Genomic DNA, 14,309 nt, shown 5'->3' on the forward strand with positions numbered 1-14,309 from the left:
AGATATAATAGGTTTAAATAGTGTTCTCCCTCTTCATAGTGTGACTTCTCCACTCCACTCCACTCCACTCCTCTCCACTCCTCTCCTCTCCTCTCCTCTCCTCTCCTCTCCCCTCCCCTCCCCTCTCCTCTCCTCTCCTCTCCTCTCCTCTCCTCTCCTCTCCCTCAAAGCTACAGTGGTTAGCTGACAATGTGGCTGTTGCACAACCCCCTCCCTCCTCCCTCCACCAAACCAACTCACATCCCCAGTCTTGACATATTTGTCCATCATATTTACACTTGCACTAATGTACCCATCAAACGTCGGCTTTTCCCCCGAACTCACATACTCATTATGGCCTTAGCCTCATGCGCTAGCAAAACAAACACGCCACTGCGGTCATCCCGAGGGGCAGAGAGAATGGAGAGCACAGCCTTGGGTATGTTTGATTCGCTGCAAGCGGTTTATTTGAGTTGGGTATGTTTGATATGCTGTATGCGGTTTATTTGTGTTGGGTGTTGTCAGTAATGAGGCACCAACTGTCTGTCAGTTATGTAACATAAGAGATTTAAATAGGTTTAAATAGGATTAAATCTGACTTAGGCCAAAATAAAAAGCAAAAAAAAATACAAAATTGTCTAAATCAGTAAATAATTTGGCTTAAGTCACAAAACCATGTGGCCTAACACTAGGGAGTTAGGCCATTATACTAAAAGGGGAGTGAACAGCATGATACTTTTCAATTAGGAGATAGGTTACCAGAGGTGGCCAGTGTCATGAGGAGCTGACTTAGGCAAAAATATAATTTTCCTCAAAAAATGACTTCGGCCATTAGTTTAGCAAGGTGAATCGGTTCTTCAGTGGTTGAGGTGCTTTATAACACCACCATACAGAGAACCTGTTCAGCTCCTGTATGGTTCTTTACGGGTTCTTCTGATTAGTTTACATACCTCTAATAATTATATAAATATATAGCACCATTTGATAAAGGTGCTATTTAGCATCTTTAAGACAGGTGCTATATAGCAGTGGTTCTCAACCTTTTCAAGCCGTGACCCCCCAAAATAATCATATTAGAACTGGGGAGCCCCCACCCTGATAAGCACTTGGAATTGTAGGAGTTGACCTAGATAGCAAAAGATGTTAAATCAACGTTGAAATATGGTCAAAAATTTAGATTTTTGGTTAAGGTTGAAGATTGATGGTGGATCAACCTTAAATGTTGAAAAGATGTCACTGAATCAACGTTGTATTGTGGTCGAATTTAATGATTGAAATGCCAACATTGAATCAATGTTGAATCTATGCTGTTTGCCTTTTCTTTTCTTTTTTTCTTGATGGGGGAGGGAGGGGGATACTCTGTGGGGTGGGGGGGTGTAGTCTGTGTGTGGGGGGGAGAAATATCAATTGGCTGGGGTCAAGGGGCTTTCTATTTTGCGTTGTATCTCGATAACGATAAGGTCTTGGAATCGGCCTTTCGGATATGTCGTACAGCTCATCAAGGCGCACGCGTGGATGCCCTCGGTGTCCCGGTCTGACATTCTTACGAGAAGTTAGTTTTTCAAAGTTTTCATTCAGTATGGCCTAAAGGTCTTACCCTCTATGAGGCTCCCTGAAAGTGCAGGACTCTGGGTGGGAGTGTCGTACGAGAAAGACGAAGACATCCACGCGTGCGCCTTGGTGAGCTGTACAACATATCCGAAAGGCGGATTCTAAAAACCTATCGTTGTAGAGTTAGAACAATTTATTGTGTGTTATAGCTTGATTCTTGACCCTAGCCAATTAAGGAGAATGGTAAGGCCGTGTGTGAGGAGAGTTATATGGGCGCGTTCGGGGCGGCGTGCTGACCCAGGATCTGGTGTCCAATTTTGTTTATACTCCTTTTAAACCGTTTTTCACTATTATCTCGGCCCCTAGGGGGCGCCAAAACAATCGGACAACGGATTTTCGATCAGCTCTTCACCCCGGACGTGCCAATATAACTTTCCTCACACACGGACATATGGTTCTGAAAATTAGGGTTACGAGATTTCTTGAATAACTTGGCCACTAGGGGGCGCTGACACTATCGGAAAAAGGATTCTTAATCAGCTCTTCAGCTCATACCTGCCAACCTCAGACCATCCGATAACAGGAGATTTTTTTTCCAGGGGGGGGGGCATACTGAACACGCTCCCAAGCGGGGGGCCTGCCCCCCCCCCCCCCCCCCGGACATTTTTTATTGCATTGGACTGGAGTTTATCCAGACATAAAGCGACAGTAAAAGAGTAACATTCCCATTCTCTCAGAAAGAGAGATTTTTTTTTTGAGTGTGTGTGCCAGAATCAAAGTGTGTGTGTGTGTGTGTGTGTGTGTGTGTGTGTGTGTGTGTGTGTGTGTGTGTGTGTGTGTGTGTGTGTGTGTGTGTGTGTGTGTGTGTGTGTGTGTGTGTGTGTGTGTGCATGCCCACTCTGGGTGAGAGCATTTTAAATGTTTAAATGTCCCATAATATCCTATTTTAACCTAGTGGTATGTCCCATCCACCCCGTGTCATTTACTCATTTTGCATTGATCTCTCCTGGCTGCTGTGGCATTTCTACCTCTCCGTCCGGATCGCTCTCTGGCTGCTTTTACAGTAAGTTTGGGAATATCACTTTTATCTTAGCTGAATTCTGTGCAGAATCATATTGGGCTTATCATATGCTTGATATGTAGGTAAACTTTAGTTGTGTATATATATATATATATTAGCACGATATCAGCACCCTGACCAGAATGGAACAGAGCCCTTCTTTAGTATCATTGGTAACACCTGTGAAGGAAGGAAGAACCAATTTCTTTCCAATATGGCTGCTGTGCATAGAGCCTATTGCTTTCCTTGCTCCAAACATCTGTGTGTGTGTGTGTGTGTGTGTGTGTGTGTGTGTGTGTGTGTGTGTGTGTGTGTGTGTGTGTGTGTGTGTGTGTGTGTGTGTGTGTGTGTGTGTGTGTGTTTTCATTTTTCAGAGTGGGTTCTGCGGAACTAAAGCCAGATGACCGCGAGGTTCAGTCGGACCAGTGTTGTGAACGGACCAAATGTGTGCAACCGTCAAATACTTCCCCCTCATGATTCTGTGGTGTGAAGTAGCTCTTTATAGAACTATAACCTTATTTGTAACTCTATGACTATAAACCTATGAATAACCCTAACGTTATGAAGCAGATGAGGTAAGACACGTTGAAACCACAAACTGCTTTAAAAAACCTCTTTTAGATGCATAAATACCGAGCTACACTAAAAGCTCTGTAAAACAATAAGTAGATTATGTTCTGTAGTAGCCATGGTTCACATCACGCTCGTCTGTCACAAGCGTCTTGGCCCAACGTGTTCCTGGTTTTGGACATTTTTCCATTCATAACCAGTACATCTACATAAATGTTCAGATGTCAAATATAAAGTGCTGACCCCACCGCCACGGATGTAACAAGTTAAAACGCCTGGGTCTAAGTACCCGTATCTTCCGTATTGTCCAATAAAAAGCATTTTAATCCGATCGGTGGCCATTTTCTCAACATTTCCTTCATGCTTTCAACCACGCGACCCTATCGGTTGGGAGGTGTATTGCACTCTGATGCATCATGAGAAAATAACCACCGTTCGGATTAAAATGCTTTTTATTGAACAATAAGCTAGATATGGGTATACTTAGACCTGCCCGTTTCAACTTGTAACATCCATGGCCGTGGGGTCAGCACTTTATATTTGAAATCTGAACGTTTATGTAGATGAACGGGTTGTAAATGGAGAAACGTCCAAAACCAGGAACACGTTGCGCCATGACTGTCATGATATGACAGTCATGTTTCTTCTTCTGTAGCTACTCTACAAATTACAAACAACAGTGTAATGGACGACACAACACTGTTATTTATGATCCTTTATTGAACCAGATGAATCTGCCAGAGCTAAAAATAAATAACGCATATTTTATTTTAGTGTTTGAGACAATTAGGTAAGGATCCCTTGGTGGGTGGGTGTGTGTGTGTGTGTGTGTGTGTGTGTGTGTGTGTGTGTGTGTGTGTTATAGTAATCAGGGCTGCTAAGTTTCAGGACACTTGGGAGTGAGACATTAAGACTGTTGTGATGTCTTCACCTCCATGCCAGCTGCTCTCCTTGCACTGTCAGCCTCCTCATGCTCTCTCTCTCTGCTTTACTCTGAATAGTGAACATGCCAGAAATATCACCAATATTAGAAAGAATAGAATACACAGAGTCCAAGTTTACATTAGGATGGATTAGCATGTTAATGAATTAGAAAGATGACCCAAGGCGATGATGAGGCGTTATATTGACTCAGCTCATATGCATTCACATGTCATTTGATGTACTTCAATAACAATAGCCGCAATAGCAGAACGATGACCCAAGACGATGATGAGACACCTTAGCATACTCCATATTACATTATATTATTAAATTGGGTGGCATATTAGACCTACTTATTATTACAAAACAGAATGTTTTAAAAGGAGATCTAAAATAACTAAGCATTTAGCATTTAAATGCTTACAGGGGAACCAAAACAAAGCGGCACCGAAAAACGGAACCCACACACCCGTCACCCGGAACCACAGGGTTTTTTTCATATTTTTTTCCCAGTGGGTGTGGCCTAGACCGGATCACACGGGCCATTTAATAACGAATACCAGGCTTTCCTCCGTGGTGGAAAGTCTGGTGATGCAAGGTTAATAAATAACTGAGAGGAGGGAAATGACTAAAATGAGTGTGTGAAGAGGTTGAATTACTAAGTAATTAGTAACAGGGGTCTCCCTGTCTCTCTAGCCCTGGTCCAGAGCGTTGGTGAGTTCCTTGTCTATGAGCAGAGCCGAGCGCCTGGCAGGGCGTTAGAGAGAACTCACTAACACTCTGGACCAGGGCTACCTGTCTCTCCAGCTCTTCAGTGAACAGAAAAAGCATTTTCAGGTCAGGATATCACTTTCATCCAATCAGGAGAGAGAACTCATACAGGATACAAGATGAACAAGTGAAATTGGAAGTAATGAAACAAACAAACACAAAATAGACATTTAATTGAAACACTATAAAATTGAAGCTGAAAAATTGGTTCATCTGATGATGTATTTTCGACTACTTACTACTTTACTGAAGAGCTGGAGAGACGGGGACCCGGGACGGGATACTATGTGTCTCTTTCAAAACAGAGCGCTCCGTCCACGAGGCCCGGACGTCAAAGAGGAGATAATGCTCAACGCTGAAGTCTCCAAAACCATGGCTGTAGGACCATGTTTCATGTAAGAGGGGTTAATGTCCTTAACCCATTAAGACCGGGAACGCATCTGTGTCATTTTAGATTTCTTTGGCTATTCAAAAATAGCAGATATACTGTACAAGCTCATAGCCAGTTGACAGTGAAGGGAGTCAGGGACAGTATGTATCTGTGGAACTGAGTCAAACGAAATGTAATACTTCAACTCCTACAATTCCAAGTGTTTGTCAGGGTGTGTGAGTGTGTTTGGGGGCGGACCCAGTTAAAATATGATGATTTTAGGTGGTCCCCAGTTCAAATATAATGATTTTGGGGGGTCGCGGCCTGAAAAGGTTGAGAACCCCATACTCTAGACCCCTGGGAGATGGATTGCTGAGGTGGAGCACAACACCTACCATCAGCTCCCAGTACTTGTATCCAAGCCATACGCTGGGTTGGTGGGGTCCGGTCCGGGATCAAACCCCATTACCGCGTAGTAGAAAGGCGAGTGCTCTACTGACTGAGCTACCCGGACATAAATGAGGGCCGACGTGTTGAATAACTGACACTATTATTTACTCACAAAGCAGATGATGATCTGATAACACAAACTTTGCTAGAATGGCGTGTGTGTGTGTGTGTGTGTGTGTGTGTGTGTGTGTGTGTGTGTGTGTGTGTGTGTGTGTGTGTGTGTGTGTGTGTGTGTGTGTGTGGTGTGTGTGTGTCTTGTATGGCATATCAGCCATTCTAAGGGAAGCACAAACGATAGACACACATTATACAGCTATGCATTAGCTGCCATGAATGTACAACATATATTATTGATAAGACCATCGACCACTTGGTATTCACAGGCAATGGATCATTAAAATAATAATTAATATGAATTTAGGCCTACTGTACAGTGGCAGTGCATGAAATGTCATATCCAGTTGTTCAGCTGTTCATGTCTCTGTGTGTGTTAATCTCTGCTCCTCAAACAGGTTTAGACGTCACCACAATGTTGCATTAACCCATTCAGACCAGGAACGCATCTGTGTCATATTAAGATTTCTTTTTTAAAGCGAACATTTGTAACTCAAATCTTGATTTTACAAATGTCTTCTAAATCCTACAGTTCTTTTTGAAAAACGTATGTTTCTATATCAGTGGTTCTCAAACTTTTTCATGTCAAGGACCTCCAAAATTAAATGTATTTGGCCGCGGACCCCCATCTCAAAATATGTTGATCCAGGAACCCCCCAGAAGCAAAGATTTGAGTAAAAAAAACACGTAAAAAATATATATATCACACATTTTCACGATTTTTCTATAAGTAGATCTACAAGCTCGCCACGCTATGAGCTTGTATATCTGCTATTTTTGAATAGCCAAAGTATAAAATAATGGTTAAAGTTGTTACACAGATGTAAATGGTAAATTTGTATAGCGCTATTATCCAAAGCGCTTTACATAGATTGTGCATTACATTCACCCATTCATTCATACACCGATGGCGGAGGAAACCAATGCAAGGCACCAACCTGCTCATCGGGAGCAATTAGGGGTTCAGCGTCTTGCTCAAGGACACTTCGACACTAACAATTAGACCCTGGCAACTACCGCCCTATTTCTATTCTTAGCTCCATCTCGAAAGTCATGGAAAAAATTGTCTATGAACAGGTCGATAAGTACCTTGCAGAGAACAATCTAATTTACAAATTCCAATCTGGTTTCAGAACAAACCACTCCACTGACACATGCCTTCTCTATTTGAACGACTCTATCAAACAAGATGTTGACAAGGGCAAATATTGCGGCATGGTCATGCTGGACCTCCAGAAGGCCTTTGACACCGTTAATCACCCAATTATGATCAATAAGCTCAAAGCAATAGGTTTTGATGATACGTCGGTAAACTGGATGAGATCGTACCTGGAAGGGAGGGAGCAAGTGGTGGAAGTAAACGGCACCCAGTCCCCTCCCCTCCCAGTGACTTGTGGTGTTCCTCAAGGAAGTATACTAGGACCTTTACTGTTCCTGATATATGTGAATGATATGTCTTCAGCTTGCGACTGCAAACTGTTCCTGTTCGCAGATGACTCGGCTCTGCTGGTCTCGGACAGGGACAGGCTGCAGGTTGAGAAAACTCTCAGCACTGAACTCAACAAGATCTGCATCTGGCTCTCTGACAACAAACTTTCATTACACCTGGGTAAAACTGAATCCATCCTCTTTGGGTCCAGTCCTAACCTGGGAACGATGTACAAAAAATAATTTCACCCACTTTTTTACCTTGTAAACCTGTGATGTGACAATAAAACTGATTCTGATTCTGATTCTGAACCTTAGCAAGGCTGAGAGTTTCACGATCAAAGTGGGTGATGATGTTATCACAAGAAAGGAGGAAATTACCTACCTGGGTTCCATCTTGGAGGCAAACCTCTCCGGTAACAAAAACGCCGAAAGAACGATCAAAAAGGTCAACCAAACAACACGCTATTTGTGGAGGATTGATCGTCTAGTCAGTAAGAATACTCTGAAGATTCTGGCAGGGGCCCTCATACAAGGTCATTATGATCACAACAACTCCAAGGCCTTAAAAACAAGGCTCCAAACATCCCAAAACAAACTTGTAAGGCTACTTCTTGGCCTCAATCACAAAACCCATCTAACCCCTGCTCATTTTGCTAGGATTGGATGGCTTAGGGTTGAGGACAGAGTACAGCAACTTGCTATGGGCCTGGTCTTCAAGATACACCACAACATTGGGATCCCCCTGTATTTGTCAAAATACTTCCAAAATGTTAATGAAGTCCATGATCATAACACCAGAGGCAGCTCCACAAATCATGTTCAACCCAGATTTGGCTCAACAAAGGGAATGAACTCGTTCTCATGCTATTCATCAAAAATGTGGAATGCCCTACCAAAAGGAGTAAAGGAGTGTAAAACCCTACTCACTTTCAAAACTGCCCTAAAGATACACCTTCAGGAGGCTGCAATTCAAAAATGGCCCCTGCCCAAGTCCTAACCTACCCCATGTCCTAACCTAACCTACCCCCCCCCTCTCTCTTTCTTCTTTTGTACATATTTTTCACTTTTCATACCAGTAACCTGTAAACTGATTGTATGACATTCTGTATAGTAGCGTGTATATCTGTCTGTCTCTTATATGTCATCATGATTTGTGTGCATGGGGATCTCATCTTAAACAAGCTTAGTGCTTAATGAGCTTTCCAGTTTAGTAGACCTTGTATTGTGAATTTGTACTTCCATGTACTGTCATGTTCTGTTCTCATGTCTTACTAAATAAAGTACATCAATCAATCAAACTCTGGGGGAGCCCCCCAGCCCGGGATCGAACTGGGAATCTTGCGGTTTCCAGTTCACTCTACCCGGCCACTCTACCCCTGAGCCACTGCCGCAGATGTGGTCCCGGTCTTAATGGGTTAATAAAAGTGTATGTTATTGAAGACACTGGCCCTCATTTATCAGTGTGTGGGACTATTCTCTTCCAGTGTTAACTGTTCCTCTCCTACACACCTGTCCAGTGAATGTAGGCGTGCAAATAGACATTATCTACAAAACCTGTGTTGTCATCATCACCATGAATTCTGAATCTGATCCTCTATGTTTTGTTCTTTTTTCATGGATGCATAAAGAAATACAAAAGTAGCTTTTGCATGGCCGTTGTCTTATGCTGCTCTGTTCCTCTTTGCAACAAGAAGTGTGTTGTCACGTGAGGCCTACAGTAGGCCTAAACTTGGTTATTTCTCCAACATCTGGCCTGTAAATTTGGAATCCAAGATCCACTATGAACTACTCACTGAAATACAAACATACCACAATATGAACATGAGCAACAATTATTCATTAATTTTTTATTCAGAATTGTGCAAGTCTTGTACCAGCCGCCAGTGGTTGCTGCAGCACCCTCAGTTCTCCTACTTCCCACGGCCTTGGTCAGAACAGAGGACAGAACACAGGCATTAACTGAGACAGTGAGGTAAGAAGATCTTTATTAAGTTGTGTTGTTTCACAGTGTTATACCTGAAGCTGTTTCACTCAGTATGACGCAATTTGTTTCTTTCGTAACAGACCACTCCATCTGCAAGGCCCGGACGATACTGAAGATGACAAAACAGTCGACAGAACACAGAAATTAACTAACGCTGAAGTTGACAAAACAGTCGACAGAACACAGAAATTAACTAACGCTGAAGTTGACAAAACAGTCGACAGAACACACAAACTAACTGATGCTCAAGTCGCCAAAACAGTCGACAGAACACAGAACTCAACTGAGACGAGGTAAAAAGCTTGAAACAGTCAGTTGGTAAATGTAATGGCCACAGGGGTGGTGCCTCTTTTTGTTTTTCCATTTACTTTTGGAGTTCTGACTGCATGCAGTGGTGGAAGAAGTACTCAGATATTTTACTTTAGTAAAAGTAGCAATACCACAATAAAAAAAAGACTCTGTTACAAGTCAAAATGTTACTTGAGTAAAAGTACAAAAGTATTGGCTTCAAAATATACTGAAGTACCAAAAGTAAAAGTACTAAAATGTTTGAAAATAGCAGATCTACAAGCTCACAACGTGTCGCGACGCGTTGTGAGCTTGTAGATCAGCTTTTTTCAAATAGCCTATGTATAAAATAGGGCTAAAGTGTTTAATTTATGTTTTATAATGTAATAATTTATATCTGCAAAGTAACTAGTAACTAAAGCTGTCAAATAATTGTAGTGGAGTAAAAGTACGATATTTGTCTTAGTGGAGTAGAAGTAAAAGTATTGAAAATGGGAAATACTCCAGAAAAGTAAAAATTCCTCAAAAGTGTACTTAAGTACAGTACTTGAGTAAATGTACTTAGTTACTTTACACCTTACTGACTGCATGCAATGTCACTTGAGGAAGTGACATCACAGCCTGCAATCATCTCAGTAGACTGTTGGTACTGAGTGAAGGCATTAAGTCTCCTGCTTATGTTTAAGTAAGAACTATAGTGTTGCATGACCTGGCTTTATATGTACCATGTTCACATTAAAGGAATAGTTCACCCAAAACATATTATTATAATTTGATGACCGGGAGTATTTCCGGTAGGAGACTCAAAGGGACTCCTTTGAGTCTCCTACCGGATATATTAGCGACTTTCCGCCGGTCATCAAATGATTAGCTCAGGAATGCGACAAAAACAAACAAATCTCCACAAATTCAAGGCTTCATGGGGTGTGTAATTGATAGAAAATAAGTTTTTATTTTGGGTGAACTACTCCTTTTAAATAAATGAACGGTTTCGACCCTTATGTAACTCCCGGGATTCAAACCCGGTCTCCCGCGCGGGAAGGGACACTAAAGCCAAACGTCTTAACCACTAGTCTAAAGGGGAATCCCCCACCAATTACACATTGTTATGGATTGCACTGGAGCTCTATGCAAATCTAAACACAGTTTTAGCATGATTCTATAAACTTGCAATGGTGGACAATGACAAAGTAATTTAACAACACCTTTGTTACATAACAGTCACCTGTTTGTCTCCACGTGTGTATGCGATGGAATACTGTTACTATGTAGTAAAGATAATATGCCTTTTCTCCTCAGACGCTGTGACTTGATAGCAAGATTCGGCTGGAAGAGGCCCCGTAAGAACACATGCACCAGTCCAGTGAAAAATAATATCTCTCAGTTTCCTGCTTTGAAGGTACCTGTCTTTCTAGCAAAACCCCAAATTGTCAATTCTATATTAATAATATAGTAATTAACCCATTCAGACCTGGAACGCATCTGTATCACTTTTTCATCAACACAGTCTCACTCCGAAGAAGGCACATATTGTATTTTAGTCAGACCCCCAAAAATGCAAGGTGTGCCTTCTTCGGCCGCCGGCGACTTCATAATGCGCCTTCCTCGGCCACCCATTGACATTGAATGCGGTCCAAAGACGGCATATCGCTCCGTTTCCGGCGACTTCATAATGCGCCTTCCTCGGCCACCCATAGGTAATGCATTGGCTATTCAAAAGTGCGCTAATAAAGCTTGTTTAAAACGCACCAAACCACACGCCCGCACACACAGAAGCCTGTAAATATTATGAGCATTTCCATACTATTTTGGTAATTTTACGATGAGTATTTGTTGAGAACGAGACCTTTGTTTAACGTTTACAACCCAGGACGTCACGTGATATTCCTTCCGCATGCTGATGATTGACAGTGTGAAAGATTTTATCAAAACTTCGATATTTACTATAATATATGTATATAATAGATGCGCTTGTCCATAAATCAATTATTCTGGCACTGAAATGCCTAATTTATCAAAATGTCCAGTATTAGATATTAATTTTAATATTAATTATAATTTCCTGGTTTCTGGCTTTCATTAAATCCCGCCTACTGCATCCGGTTTCTCATCACGTCCACATACATGGAAACAAAGGTAGCGTTTCCGTATCCGCTCTAGACCGGAAGTGTATTTATAGAAACCAACTGGTTTCAAATGTTTTTAGATTTCTTTTAAAGCCTTTTTAGATAAAAAGCATCAATCTTTTGCAGTCGCTTTGGAGCAAAAAGCAGCATTTATGTTTTCTTAAAACGATGTCATGTTTTCTTGATACATTTAGCACGTAAACAATCACATTGATTCTGTTTATATATATATCTATGGATAGAAGCGTCATGACGTCATGATGTCAGCGACGCGTTACCCATGATGCAGTGCGATATGACTTCTCCCGGGAAAGTAAGTAATGTTATTGTCCCTCTTGCATTATTTTATACAAATACATGGTTTAATCTGCACCACGACCACCATTAATCATAGAACCACAACACTGGGTTATTGCTAACAGGTTGGGGTGTGTAGCAAGTTGCAAGTTGGTCTGTTTGTATAACTTTAATACTGTTTTACTGTGGCTAGACCCAAGCTATGCTAAGCTACAACAACAACAACATGACATGAGTTTGGCTTTGTTTAGTAAGTGTGTACTCAATCTATCTGCTATGTTTGTTTGCACAACACTAAAAACGAAATGTATTCTTTATCTGTGTTTCCCATTTTGAGAGTATATCAAATGAATCAAATGGATGTTTCATGATTAGAGGCCAAAATGAATCCAATGAGCCAGTCATAGATATATTATTAGTGGGTGGGAGCAGAGGATTTAACTATAAAGGCTACCAGGAGTTATATAAAGAGATTTGAGAACAGGAACTATTTATCCAATGAATTAAAATGTGTTATGGGGTACTTGTTGTTATTGGGATACAACCAGGACAGGAATTTAAGGGAGGTCATGATGGCCGTGGTTGCCCCTCAGTCTGGCCTTGAGACCCTTAAAACATGGCATTTCCTGAAGCCATAGTGGCCTTAGTGCCCTAGATCAGTGGTTCTCAAACTAGTTAATGTCCAGGACCTCCAAATTGACACTTACTAGCCTGCGGACCCCAATTTGAAAAGATATACCAGAGACCCTCATATAAAAGAAGGTTTTTACAGCTCCAACAGTGATTTTCAACCATTTTAATTTCAGGGACCCCCAGTTTGACATGAATTATTTGCATTTATTGCATTATAATGGCATTTCTGTGTAGACTTGTACCAAATGGACACTAACGGTTCCATTTGTACACTCTGAGTTACAGACCCACAAGGGTTGGTTCCTAACTATCATTTAGCTGGGGACCCCCTGGAATTACCTCAAGGGACCCCGGACCCCACTTTGAGAACCAATGCCCTAGATAATGCCAACAGATAAACAGCTCTTTACTCCCCAGTGACCTTGATTGGTGCAGGGTTAGGCATGGATCAGATTGTAAAGTATTTATTGCAACGCAGATAGTCTGCCTATGATAGACTAATTATTTACCCTTCCTGCCCTGGTATTTGGTCTTTGTGCCCTCAAAAAATTGACAACAATAAAGGTGGCTTAAAATGATGACATTTCAGGCCTGCTCACAACTCATTGTGATGTCACGTGAGCTATGGATCTAGCTATTAAAACTGAGATGTTACATATTAGTTTCTTTGACATGAAAAACATGTAGAAGTACTGCCATAAGGGTCTATTCGGTTCTGTACACTCACATAGTTTATCTGGGGATTACAGTTTATGGAGCTATTAAAGGTATTGTGAAATCTTTTGGGCTTTATTAATATTATGGAAGTCTGGTTAAAGTCTCTTTTTCCTATTGTACATTGAAATTCTGAATATTTTGCTTTCTCTTACAGATTCTAGCTTTGTATTACAACCACACAAGAAACAAACAACAAACAACAAAAAGGCACTTTTAAGAGCCACTCTCTCTCTTTCTCTCTCTCTTGCGCTCTTCCTCTCTCTCTCTCTTGCTCTCTCTCTCTCCCTCCCCCCTCCTTCTCCCCCTCCCCCCTCCTTCTCTCCCTCCCCTCCTCCTCAACCACACATCTTTCTCTTGTGTGTGTGTGTGTGCGTGTGAGTGTGCGTGTTTGCCATTGTTTGTCTTATTGTTTTTGTCTGTTTTTTGTTGTGACCCGTCACCATGACTGATCCAAGCGCTTTGAGTGCGGAAGTTGAACGCAGTCTGAAGCGTGCTAAAGCAGCAGCTTTGATCAGTGGTTTCAATGCTATGATTCCCCCTGAGTCACAGTGGAGAGCACCAGCAAAGAAGGCAAAGGCACCTGGACCAAAGCAGAGGTGGAAAAATAGAGACAGCCATGGTAATGTCATCCCTGTGAGGCCAGGATCAACCAGAAATCAGGGTCAGTATTGTTATACCATTAACTCGTTTAAACCCAAGGCCATTTCTCAAATCCACTTGATAATTTCAACCGATTTTGCGATCCACCCATCCAACCACTTAACCCAGCAGCCTATCAGTTGCCACGCTCAGTGGATCGCGTGCATTTTCAGAGCTTGTTTATTTCAATGTCCAATCAAACGATAGTGTTCATGACTGAATCAATATATTTTTCACGCTTTTACGGTTTAAACATTAATCATTTTAATCTTAAATAAAAATGTTTAAATCTTATTGATAACAGCTACATGTTATATAATTGAAAGAGATACCTTAAGGTGTATATTACATACTGTAAAGCAGTATAAAATACATTCTGGTAAAGTGGCTGTTTGTTCCCCCGGG

General features: G+C 41.6%; 1 protein-coding gene across 1 annotated transcript in view; it reads left to right on the forward strand.

Annotated features, from left to right (window-relative positions):
- The first annotated feature begins 3,128 nt into the window (after positions 1–3,128).
- LOC308105274 (uncharacterized protein) overlaps positions 3,129–14,309 on the forward strand; it is a 63,504-nt gene continuing 52,323 nt past the window's right edge. Inside the window, exons 1-5 of the mRNA XM_080455918.1 lie at positions 3,129–3,165; positions 5,161–5,250; positions 9,076–9,192; positions 9,285–9,497; positions 10,792–10,891. Of these exons, the coding sequence (XP_080312044.1) occupies positions 3,134–3,165; positions 5,161–5,250; positions 9,076–9,192; positions 9,285–9,497; positions 10,792–10,891 (552 nt within the window). The 5' untranslated portion in view covers positions 3,129–3,133. The remainder of the gene's footprint in view (positions 3,166–5,160; positions 5,251–9,075; positions 9,193–9,284; positions 9,498–10,791; positions 10,892–14,309) is intronic.

This window comes from Gymnoscopelus braueri, assembly GCF_963280865.1.
Source record: "Gymnoscopelus braueri genome assembly, chromosome: 17".
In the NCBI taxonomy this organism is placed as follows: Eukaryota; Metazoa; Chordata; class Actinopteri; order Myctophiformes; family Myctophidae; genus Gymnoscopelus; species Gymnoscopelus braueri.